We start from the raw sequence: 12,112 nt of genomic DNA on the forward strand, positions 1-12,112 counted from the left end.
TAAAAGTTATAGGTATGTGTCTTAGCTTTCTAATGCTTCAAGACATACTATTTCAATTTTATAACTCAAGTTATGGTCGAAATACAGAAGCAGGGTTAACAAAACCTCTAAACTCACTAATCAATTTTCATATTAACTATGCCACATCAATTCCTATTAACATTAACCAATAGGTTAACTTATGGATCAATAAACCTCCCCTTAATAGTCTTAACATCTTAAAGGAAGTGTAAAATCTCATTTCCATAATCTCCCATTATTAACCTATAACATTGTAAGCTAATGCAAACAACACATCAACACTTCTAATAGCAACCATTCAACACCATGTGGCCTCCAATACTACAATTTTTGCCACAATCAGTATCCACACTTCATTTTCTTCAATCAAACATAACAACTCATAAAACATAAATAGCAATAACTTCATGTATAATGAATTCAAGGCAATAAGTAGAATAAATGAGTTCAACTACACTTGCCATCAACTAATTCTATGCCTTAAAGCCTTAATTTAAGGTTTCATAAAAATCTACAAACCCTAGCATAAACCCTAAAGTCATGGGAGGTTCTTCCTTACCTTTTTAAAGACTTCCTCCAACAAATCCTTTGCCTTTGACTTCTTTTACACCTTAATCCTACATATATAACATTATACCTCAACATCTACCTCAAATCTTCAAATCACATCAAAACTAAAGTTTTTAATCCTTACCTTAAACCCTTCAAATTGAAGATCCAAGGCTCCTATCTTGTTCTCCTTGAAAAATTATGCAAAACTCCTTGAAAACCTAGAGAAAGAAAGCTTGTTTCATGGAAGATTTGAGAGAAAATGGAAGAAATGTTGAAGAAAGGCTCTCTCCTTTGGCTTGAACGAATTTCATCTCATTTATAGGAAAATATTTCATTTATTTTCCAAAATTATGTAATTGGCCCACTTATTTTAATTGTATAACTCATAAGTCCTTAATTCTTCATATAAGGGCATTTTGGTCATTTCACACTAGACATAATTATTACTTAATTAATGTCATTAAATGCAATGAAGCTTACTCATCCTTGACTTTTTCAATGCTTATCCATAGGCAAAATAACCATTTTTCCCCTAAGCCTCTTTATGGATAATTGATCATACCGTTCCAAATGAATTGACTATTTTGCCCTTGGTTAGATTTTATGCTTTTTAACATAAAATAAACATTTAAAGGACTATTTTGAGTTAGGAACATACCTTTGACATCTTGGGTATTACAGTTATGGTCACTCAAAATTGATCCATATGCCCCTGGAAACACTCAACAGCCCAGCGCTCTTAACAGTTACTCATTGTTTTGTCATTCAAGCCATCCATCAGGGTGTTGGTCATGTCGAACTGAATAAATTTCAGGGCATATGAACCACATTCAGCATTACCATAGGAAGAAGACATTAGCATTAGAATAAACTTATAGAACAATTGTATTATGTAAGTTAGTTTTATACAAAATTTACCTTGACTCATTTATTGGGATGGTAGAGCGCTTAAGTGGCCACTTTCTAGTTAGTACTTGATCACCAAAGTGCCCAAACATCCCGCTATCACGCAACAGCCGCAGGAACAACCTGGACAATGGCTCCAACTCGATCTCTAACTGCTTGTCTCGATAAATAGTTGGGTTGCAGTCAAGGATCTTCAGCAACCCATCCTCTAGATGCACGACGACTGCTATCCAGTGCATCTCTCTGACGAGGATGATGCAGTAGACTCTTTTAACCATTGCCCAATCGTGGCCATATTTGGGCCTTTCCCACCATACATACTGCATAATCCTGTCATCAAACTTAAAATCATTAGGGATGCAATCCAATTGTTCTGGGGTTGATCTTTTTCGCTTCGCTCCTTTTGCTGCAACTCTACCAACGACATTTTTAATTAAAGTGCAATATGTCAAAATAAGCGTTTGGCCAAATGCGACATCGGTGATGGCACAGTTGGGATACAATAGATCACCATTACTGGTCTGTCGTAGCCTCATTAATACCAATATCTCATCGATGTGCTGCATCAAATAAAAACAACAAGATAAGTATGGAAAACATAAGCAAAAATAAGGAAAATTAAGCGAAAATAACTCACCGAGTCCTCAAGCCACCTGCCCATCGTCAATAACTTTTCAAACCATTCCCGATCATAATCCTCTGTCTTACACTTTATATGGGCATCACTTCTTGATTCATTGTAATAGGCATAGAAGAGTTTTTTCTTTTCCTCCTCTATTGGCCTATACAAATCAACCTTTGAGTCTATTTTCGCTTGCCCACTTCCTCCCCCTTCCTCCATTTGTACATCCCCGCTTCCTTCGCCTCCCACCCCACCCTCCTCCATTATCACTACCCCACTTCCTCCACCAACCTCCTTAACCTCGTCCATTTTTGCTTCTTCCTCCATTTGTTTCTTAATTTTCCTCTTCTTTACCTTTGTCACTACCATGTAAGGCGATTTGACAAACTTGCTCTTTCAGCTCTCTCTTTTCAGCCCAGGTTGCACTTCAACTGCCTTTAATACCCCACCAACTTCCTCCTCTACTGTACCAACTTTCTCTGCCACCTTATCACCTTCTCCTCCACCATTTTCATCCACTCTTCCATCTTGTGAAACCTGTCATAAACGGCTGTTGTAAAACTCTCAAACAGGCCGTTTATGAGGTCAACCACCTCATTCTCCCAATGCCGATGTCTCGGCAAAGCGGTACTTGTTGTACTGGTTTGCTGAGGCATACGAACCTCTTCCTCTCTCTTCTCCTCCTCCTCCTCCTCCCCCTCCCTCCCGCCGATTGGAGCTTCATCATCCTTGGCATCAACCATATTGTCAAGCAGTGGCCCTGCAACTGCCGTCACATGCTTGACCCCTTCTAGGTCCCGTATCAGGCGGTCTATCCGTTCATCACTTTCATCTTCCAATGCTTCAAAAGATGTGACATAGTCCATTTCCGCTTCATCCCCAATAGCGATGAGAAAGGGAAAGATGACTCCCTACAATAAGAAACAAATCAATCAGATTGAAGCAACATTTTAAAGCAACTACATATTCAAAAGTTTAATCCTTTAATCTTAACCCAACCGTTTCAATCTCAATATCTATTTGGTCATAATCCCAATGGTTACACCTCTCGACATGTCACCGCAACATCCTAGGAAATTGCTGTTGCACATCCAAACTGTTGTTCCCCCCCCCCCCCCCCTTCTCTCTTAGTGAAGACAGGGATGACCTCATACATCCAGGCCTACATTGTAAAAAAACAGTCCATATCATAATTCAAACACATATATTACAAAAAATATAACAAAAACTATTAATATTTACCTGCATTGCCCATGGGAAGCCAAAAAAATTATACGTGCTTAGTTTTTCCTTCCCGACCCATTGAGACTGCTTTAATGCCATGTCTTTTGCTTGAAGGGAGCGGATGGTTCACTCAAATGATACCCGTCCCCACGGATAAGAATTAAAGAAGTTCAAGTCACTTGCAAACAACAACCAATCCATCTCAATAGCTTTTGTTAAGTCACCAGCCAATAGGATCGAATGTAAGAACAATATCAAGCACACTTTTAACTTCTCTCAATCATTAAACCAAACTGTTCCTAGCCTCTACTCTAAAACGTGTCCTGTAATAGATGCTGCCCCTTACAAAACCTTGTCAGTAAACCTTGTGGCTGCCGTACTCTTCCTTATTGCATCTGCCTCTTCCTCATCTGGCAATTTCCCACATCCTAAGCCTGTCACCAGGGCATATTCCATCATCCCAAAACATAGTGGCTTTCCGTCCACCACGAACCACATTTCTTTATTTTTTTTGCATTTTACTGAGTGCAACAACATATAATGCACTCCCTGTCCCCAGAACGCCTTTTTCCAATTTGCTCCGATTCTTAAAAACTGACTGAAACAAGTCTTTGAGAATCGTTTTTGACCATTCCTCATTCCACCTATAATCTCCTTTATTCTATCAAAAACGTCCCAACTCGACCTAACCGTCACCCTTATAGGGAAGTACGGTACATCATCGCTTAAAAGCTCCAACCCATAGTCTCTAAAGTTTACGGTCCGCACAATCTGCATAAGCGATATAAACAAAATGTCAGCAACAAAAATAAACCAAAACAACTAATAAATAAAATATCAGCAACAAAAAATTACCTCTGTGGTCGCTTAAGCGATTTCGGATCGCTTAAGAGATCTTGATTTTGCCTCGTACAAGATCTCTTAAGCAATCTGAAATCGCTTAAGCGACCAAGAGTAAACTGAAAGAATCGCTTAAGCGATACAAAAGATCGCTTAGATCGCTTAAGAGATCTTGATTCTGTCTTGTACAAGATCTCTTAAGCGATCTGAAATCGTTTAAGCAACCAAGAGTAAAGTGAAAGAATCGCTTAAGCGATACAAAAGATTGCTTAAGCAATCTTAGATCTAGGCAGATGATTCTGCCTCGGACAAGATCTTTTAAGTGATCTGAAATTACTTAAGCGACCAAGAGTAAACTGAATGAATCGCTTAAGCGACCATGAGTAAAAGAGATTAATCGCTTAAGCGATACAAATGATCGCTTAAGCGACAGTACAGAGCAATACTCGTAAAACAAATACGTACCCTTTCTTCGTCGGCCTCCTCGTCGCCTGCATTCTCACCGGCCTCCTCCTCATCACCTGAATCCTCGGCGGTCTCCTGGCCTGAATTCTCGTCAGACTCCTCCTCCTCGCCTGAATTCTCGCCTGCCTCCTCCTCTTCAAAACCGTTTTGTGATTCTTCTCTCTGTTGTTGTGCCGCCGTCGTCTCCTCTGCCTGTGGACCACCTTCACTAATCAGATGATCCACCGGAGCAGCCATTGAACTGCTTGCGCCACCAGACTCTAAGATTCGAAGTGGCGTTGGGTTTTCCTCCTCATTGTGAATGTCATCCATGGTTTAGGATTGAATGGTGTCAAAATTTGCAATTTCGATCGGAAATGTGGACTGTATCGCCAGAAATCGCACAGATTTCATTTAGGGTTCAAGAAATCGATCAAAAATCGCAACTGTATCGCCGGAAATCGCGGCCGTATTTCGTTTAGGGTTCAAGAAATTGATTTTAGGATTGAATATGGTGTGGAAATTTGCAAGTTCGATCGAAAATCGCATAGTCTCCATTAGGTTCAAGAAATCGCTTTTTGCCCTAATGACTTTCGATTAAGCGAGGTGAATAGGTGGGGCTCGTTTTAAAATTTTAAATTTTGAAAACTTTCATTATTTATGATTTGTCCAATATATGTTTTAATCTTTTCATTTTAACCCATTTTACGTGTTTAATAAATCTTAACTATGCCACAAAAAAAAAAAAAAAAAAAAAAAAAAAAAAAAAAAACATTTTTTTCAGACCATTTTGTTAAATGGAAACTTGGGATGGCCGCTAAATTTTCTCACTATTCAGGTTGTGCTTGAAGATGCAGAGGAAGCAGCTAAAAGTAAACAAATACTTTGCCCTTCTTAGGTTGGTTGGTAATCTTTACTTTTCTTAACTGGCCCAGGAGATGACTCAAATTTTCGAGTCAGTTCTTTATACTTTCTTACAATATTGACTTTCAAGCCACGTGCAAGTCTTCTAATTCCATTTACTCAGGCCACCTCTTCTCTCCTTCCCATAACAAATCTCTCTCAGAGCATTGGATTTTCAAACTTGCACTTGCAAATGGCTGACGCTTTTATTCAAGTTTTGCTGGAGAATTTGAACTCACTCATCCGAAAGGAGGTTGGGTTGTTGTGGGGTGTTGACAAAGATATGAAAAAACTTTCCAGCTTGCTCTCAACTATTCAAGCTGTGCTGGAAGATGCTGAGGAGAAGCAAGTGAAAAACAAGGCGCTTCAGAATTGGCTGCAGAAGTTAAAAGAAGCAACTTATAAGGTAGATGACATCTTGGATGATTGTGCAGCAGAAGTCTCTCAATTAGAGTCTGAAGACCAAAATTCAAGGTTTATCAACAAGGTAAACACTTTTTTCTTAAATAAACTTCGTCCAGATAATACTTTATTTTGTCGCAAGATTGGCATTAGGATGAGAGAGATTAGAGAGAGGTTAGACGAAATTGCAGAGGAGAGGACAAAGTTTCATTTGAATGAGGTAGTTTTACAGAGGGAAGCTGAAGTCGGAGAAGAACGCCAAGCTAGCTCCATCATTACTCAATCTCACGTATATGGTAGAGATGAAGATAAAGAAATAAATGTTGAAAATTTGGTGAATCACGTAGCTTGTTGTGATGACATTTCCGTCTACCCTATTGTTGGTATTGGGGGCCTTGGGAAGACAACGCTTGCTCAGGTGGTCTACAATGATGAGAGAGTGAGCATGCATTTTGAGCTAAGAATTTGGGTTTGCATTTCAGAGGATTTCAGTGTGAAAAAGATCATAAAAGCTATAATTGGATCTGCAACTGGAACTGCTTGTGAAGATCTAGACTTAGACCCTTTGCAGAGACGCCTTCAAGATATATTGAACAGGAAAAGGTATTTGCTTGTGTTAGATGATGTATGGAGTGAAGATCAAGAGAAGTGGGATAGATTAAAGTGTGTGTTGGCATGTGGATCGAAAGGTGCTTCAATTATTGTTACTACTCGAAGTAGAAAGGTTGCATCCTCTATGGGAACGCTTCCCATGCATCATTTGTCAGGATTAACTGGAAATGAATGCTGGTTGTTGTTTAAAGAACAGGCATTTGGACAAGAGAAAGAAGAACGTCCAAACCTTGTTGCAATAGGGAAAGAGATAGTGAAGAAGTGTAGGGGTGTGCCTCTAGCTGTGAAGTCTCTAGGATGTCTGATGCGTTATAAAAGCAAGGAAAACGAGTGGCTTTCTGTTAAGGAAAGTGATCTTTGGAATTTGCCACACAATGAAAATTCCATCTTACCAGCCCTAAGATTGAGTTACTCTCATTTGTCATCAAAACTGAAACCATGTTTTGCCTTCTGTGCTGTATTTCCTAAAGATTTTAACATTGAGAAAGAAAAGCTGATTCATCTTTGGATTGCTAATGGATTTATTCAGACAACTGGAAATGTTGAACAAGAAGATAATGGAAACGAGATATGCAATGAATTATATTGGCGATCTTTTTTTCAAGAAGTCAAAAAGGATGAGTTTGGCAACAATGTAAAATTCAAAATGCATGACCTTGTTCATGATCTTGCACAATCTATTACAAAGGATGAATGCATTATTCTAGAGGCTGAAAGTTCAATTAATATTTCAAAAAGCAATGTTCATGTCAGAATGGATTCTGATTTGTGGCAATCATACTGTACTAGTTCAAGAGCTTTGTATCAAGTTAAAACCTTTAGGACATTAATCCTAACTTCAAGAAGCCCATTGGGGAGGAATACCTTAAGCTTTTCTTGTGGAATTTCTAGATTAACTTCTTTAAGAGCGTTCCACGTAACCTTGATGAGTGAGTTGCCATGTTCAATTAGCCGTTTAAAGCATCTAAGGTATTTGGACCTTTCTGACTCATATATCAAACTGCTTCCTGAATCACTTTGTAGCTTACATAATTTGCAAACTTTGAATCTGAAAAATTGTTATTCGCTTCAGAAGCTACCTAAGCGCATGAGATGCTTGAAAAATCTTCGCCATCTTTATCTTAATGAATGTTTCAATTTATCTCAAATGCCATCAGAAATTGGACAGATCACTTGCTTAAAGACTTTAACTCTCTTCATCGTTGGTACAACTAAAGGTTGTCACTTGGCTGAATTGAAAGGTTTAAATCTCGGAGGAGAATTACGTATAACACATCTTGATAGAGTGCACAATCTAATGGAAGCCAGAGAAGCCAATTTGGTTGGAAAATCGAATCTCCACCACTTGGAATTGTCTTGGGGACTTGATAGTGAATTTGAATCCCAGGAAAATGTTGAAAAATATTCGAAGCCCTCAAACCTCACCCAAACATTGAAAGTTTGATGATTGAAGGTTACAAAGGTGTCAAATTTCCAGTTTGGATGAACAATCAAATTCTCAGTAATGTTGTTTCTATCACACTCTCCCAATGTGAGAACTGTTTTCAACTTCCTCCCTTATGGCAACTGCCTTGTCTTGGACATCTTACTATTGGTGAGTTGATTCACCTGGAGTACATTGATACAAGTTTCCAAGGTGATAAAATGATCAGTAAATTCCCTTCTTTGGAGAAACTCTATATTTATCAATTGCCGAGGCTACAAAGGTTGTCAAGACAGGATGGAAGGGAGTCATTCCCATGTCTTACCAAGCTTCAAATTTGCCAATGTCCTGAATTAACCTTGCCATGTCTTCCTTTGGCAAAAACTTTAGTGATTTATGATTGCAGTGAGAAGTTGCTAAGATCAATCTTAAATTTCAGAAGCCTTACTCACCTATATGTTGATAGTATTCATGATTCAATTTATCTTCCCCATGGGATTGTGCAAACCCTCACCTCTCTTCATGAAATGCGTATTATAAAGTTCAGAAAATTTAAGGGGTTTCCCACAGAACTAGTTAGCCTCAGTACTCTGAAATCATTACATATTGATCTATGAAGATTTCTGTTGGTGAACACTGTCTCTTCCTTTTTTCCTACCAACGCTGTGAAGATTTCTGATTACCCATGCATGTGTGCTATCAAGTGAGAATTTGTGAGAATTTGTTAGAAGTTTCTCATAAAAAAATTATTCCAATACAATAGCCATATACACGATCTTTTGAAAAAGGAACGGGACTAAAAGCAAAAACGGTGGGATTGAGGGAAGTAAATAACGGGGAGTTTTACTAAGGCTGCCTCTATCTACTTCCAATCAGAAATCTCTCTCAGAGCATTGGATTTTCAACTTGCAATTGAAAATGGTCGACGCTATTGTTCAATTTTTTCTGGAGAATTTGAATGAACTTATCTGAAAGGATGTTGGGTACAAGGTCAGGCCTCCTTTCGTAAAAACTTTCACTTCCCTGGTATAACCTTCCTGAAGAATAGAATGTCAATCGTTTGAATCTAAACCTTAATCGGGAAACCTACCCGGAAACTTCCCCTTTTTATACACCTGCCGGTCCGCCCCAAGAGCGGAACGAAGAGCTGAAACGTCACCTTTTTCTTTGTTAACCCTAGTTATTTCGTCTTCTTTTTCCTCCGGTAGGAATTCTTTCCCTTCTTAACCCAAAAGTTGCTTTTTCTTTTCACCAAGGGAATCTGTCTTTCCTTTCCCACCAATCAAACTTTCCCTTACCCGAATATCCAGTATGGGTGCCGGGGACAATCGCTTGACTTAACGCTTTAGTTTGGCCTACGCCTGTTGTTTAGCTCCATACCTTGGTTCATCTGCTTTAGGCTTATCATCTGTTCTTTCTGTTCTAGACTGATCAAAATATAGATATGGGAAAGAAAGAGCCGATAGAGCTTCTCATTTTCATTATTCTTCTCCGGTTTGATTTAACAACTACATTGACAAACTCTTTCTCTAAAACAAAACCTGAATCCTTATAAACATGTTCACATAATCTATTACTGTATAAAATTTGACATCATGCTGCTGTAACATGTTGAAGTGAGCGTATAAAGGACTGCAAATAGTAATTCTTTCGTGCCTTATTTGCAGTATCAAATTCATTGATGGCTTGGGCTTTGCAAAATGGGCTTCGCAAACCAACTTGAACATATAAAGTGTCATGCTGGGAACTTAGGGCTGACGTGGCGCTCAATTAAGTGCGCAAGATCAGACTTCAAAAAGAGTCTATTGTCATTCTGATGCAGTTGCTTCGTGTAATCATGGTGGCACCCACAGCTTGCTTCCGTCAGAGTAATGGTTGCACGTTAGGCCAGCAAGGAGTTGTGATGATCCCGCGTGTCCAACCTCTACAGCAGATCACGTGAATTGCTTTAAGCGAAGGATTTGCACGGATCATCCCACTAACTTGCAGATTCAGTGATGATTACCTCAAGGCATCCCACTATAAAATGGGAGCTCCTCTCTCATTAAAGGGATTCGCACCTTTTACTCTTGATAGAAAACTCTCTCTTTAGAAAAGACAGTCTTCGATATCTTGTATCATTAGTGGAAAGTCAGTCGTCTAAATCAACCTGACTATCATCATAAATAAAAACATCAGTGAACATAGGATTTGCTTCCTTAGCATCTAAACCACTTTAAAACTCTATTTTCATTACATTTACTTTCCTTTGTTTTTAAAAAATTTTCGCATATATTTTGGGCCAACACAATATTTTACACGTAGTTTTAATTGGTGCCAAAATGGTGCATCAACATAAAGAAAGAAAAGAAGAGCTTCCATCACGGTCACTGCTCATATTTCTTCTTTTTTAATCAAACTGTTTATACTGTACCTATTTCTCCAATTTTCCCTTCTCGGAGAAATTGAATTCGCGCCAATTTCTGCAGAGTAAACACGCATGTAAATTATAAATTCCGGCGATGGAGAAACTGATCGACTGTTGCTGGTCCATAATGGCATTCGCCATTCGTTGCCATTAGTGTTACAATTTTCACAATTCGTCTTCTTTGACGGGAACACCTAGCCACACCAAATCTTTACGCTCGTTGTTTTAGGTTCAGGTGAGTCAATTTCATGTAATTAAAAAATCCAATCAAATTGTTCTTCTTTTATTATTATAATTCATCAGATTCTTTTATCAATTGAATTTGTGTAGGCGGACACACGGCGGAGATGATGAATCTCTTACGGTACTGCCAATGGAGAGGTTTGCACCACGCTTTTACATCGCTGCTGCCACTGATAATATGAGTCTTCAAAACGCTCGCGTTTTCGAGGATTCCTTGGTTCATAAGGTAGATTTTGTTATTAAATTATGCCTTTTTTATTCCCATAATTGCAAATTTGGTTTGTTTTTTGTCCATATCAAATTTTCGATATTTAGAGCTTTGAGAATGTCTGTTCGTTATATTTTAAGTTACTATTAGTTTTTTGGGTGTTAAGTAAATACTTTTTAACTTAATAATTATTGATCCATGAATCAGTCAAGCTGAAGTAATGCGTTTTAAAAATTTAAGTGTAGTCGGTAAAGGAGTGATGTACTCTATGAGCCTCACAGTGTTGAAAACAGCAGACCTCACAACCTTTTGGCCAAGATCTATAAGGACTGAATCTTGAATAAGGCAGGAGTTAAGGAAAACAAATGATTTAGCATGATGCTGGACTCCTAAATTGGTTAGGGAGTAGTCCAAACATAATTTTTAGATTGCATTTGTGGGGACTGATTCAAAGTGAGTTTGCTTACTGGTTTTAGGGGATTTCTGAAGGAAAACAAAAGTTCCAAGTTAGCGACTCAAAGCTTTTGTATGGAACTCCTTGAAACATTGTATACCATCTGTTTGTAGGAGTTGGTTTAGAGTTCTCTCTCTGTGTTGCTCTCTATTTACATATATATGCAAAATACTGATATCAGTCATCAGTTGATCAGACACTGCTTTTCTTTTTTTTTTTTTTTTTTTTTTTTTTTTTTTTTTTTGGTTTTGTTTTTATGCATTACAATATATATATTATCTGGAGATGTTAAATGGATACATAAATGCCATTCATTTCACTTAAAAGTTGTACATATGTATTCGACCTGATATGGTATTGCTGTCTTTTCTTCCAAATCATACATTTACTAATTTAGTCTTTTTCATTTAATTGACTTTTGTTTATCTTCAGAGTGGAGTCAAGGGATCCTCTGCACATTCATGCAGATCTACAGAGCAGGGAAGTTGGTCAATCATATATAACCTCTGTTTGGACACTTTACTTCCATTGCTCATGCACTGTGGCTAATGATTAGAATCAGACCACACGGGTATTAGCTTTGACCTTTTACCTCTTGTGTTCTGTTGTAGTTATTGCAATGTTACTAAGCATTTCCTTAAATCGTATCATCACTAATTATCAAATTCCTCTCTATCTAGGTTCTTTGCAATTGACCTGGGACTTGTATTCCTCTATGCATAATTGCATTTTTATTTTAGGTGTGTAGAAGATACTTCTGAACCCTTAGTTTTACTTTTTTGTTGGCCAGATAAGGCTGAAGTGATGTCTTAAGAGTTCCTCATTTTACTTTGTCATCTTTGCCTGCAGGT

The 12,112-nt window shown here is 38.1% G+C and overlaps 1 protein-coding gene and 1 pseudogene across 1 annotated transcript; both read left to right on the forward strand.

Moving 5' to 3' along the window:
- Positions 1-5,705: 5,705 nt before the first annotated feature.
- Positions 5,706-8,566, forward strand: LOC116107841 (putative disease resistance protein RGA3). Its single transcript, XM_031394126.1, is given in 2 exon segments — positions 5,706-7,920; positions 7,923-8,566. Coding segments are annotated over 2 exon segments (2,859 nt in total).
- Positions 8,567-9,786: 1,220 nt separating this feature from the next.
- Positions 9,787-11,810, forward strand: LOC116107842 (annotated as a pseudogene).
- The last annotated feature ends 302 nt before the right edge of the window (positions 11,811-12,112 follow it).

The sequence above is a fragment of the Pistacia vera genome, unplaced genomic scaffold (assembly GCF_008641045.1).
Source record: "Pistacia vera cultivar Batoury unplaced genomic scaffold, PisVer_v2 Contig549, whole genome shotgun sequence".
NCBI classification, from domain to species: Eukaryota; Viridiplantae; Streptophyta; class Magnoliopsida; order Sapindales; family Anacardiaceae; genus Pistacia; species Pistacia vera.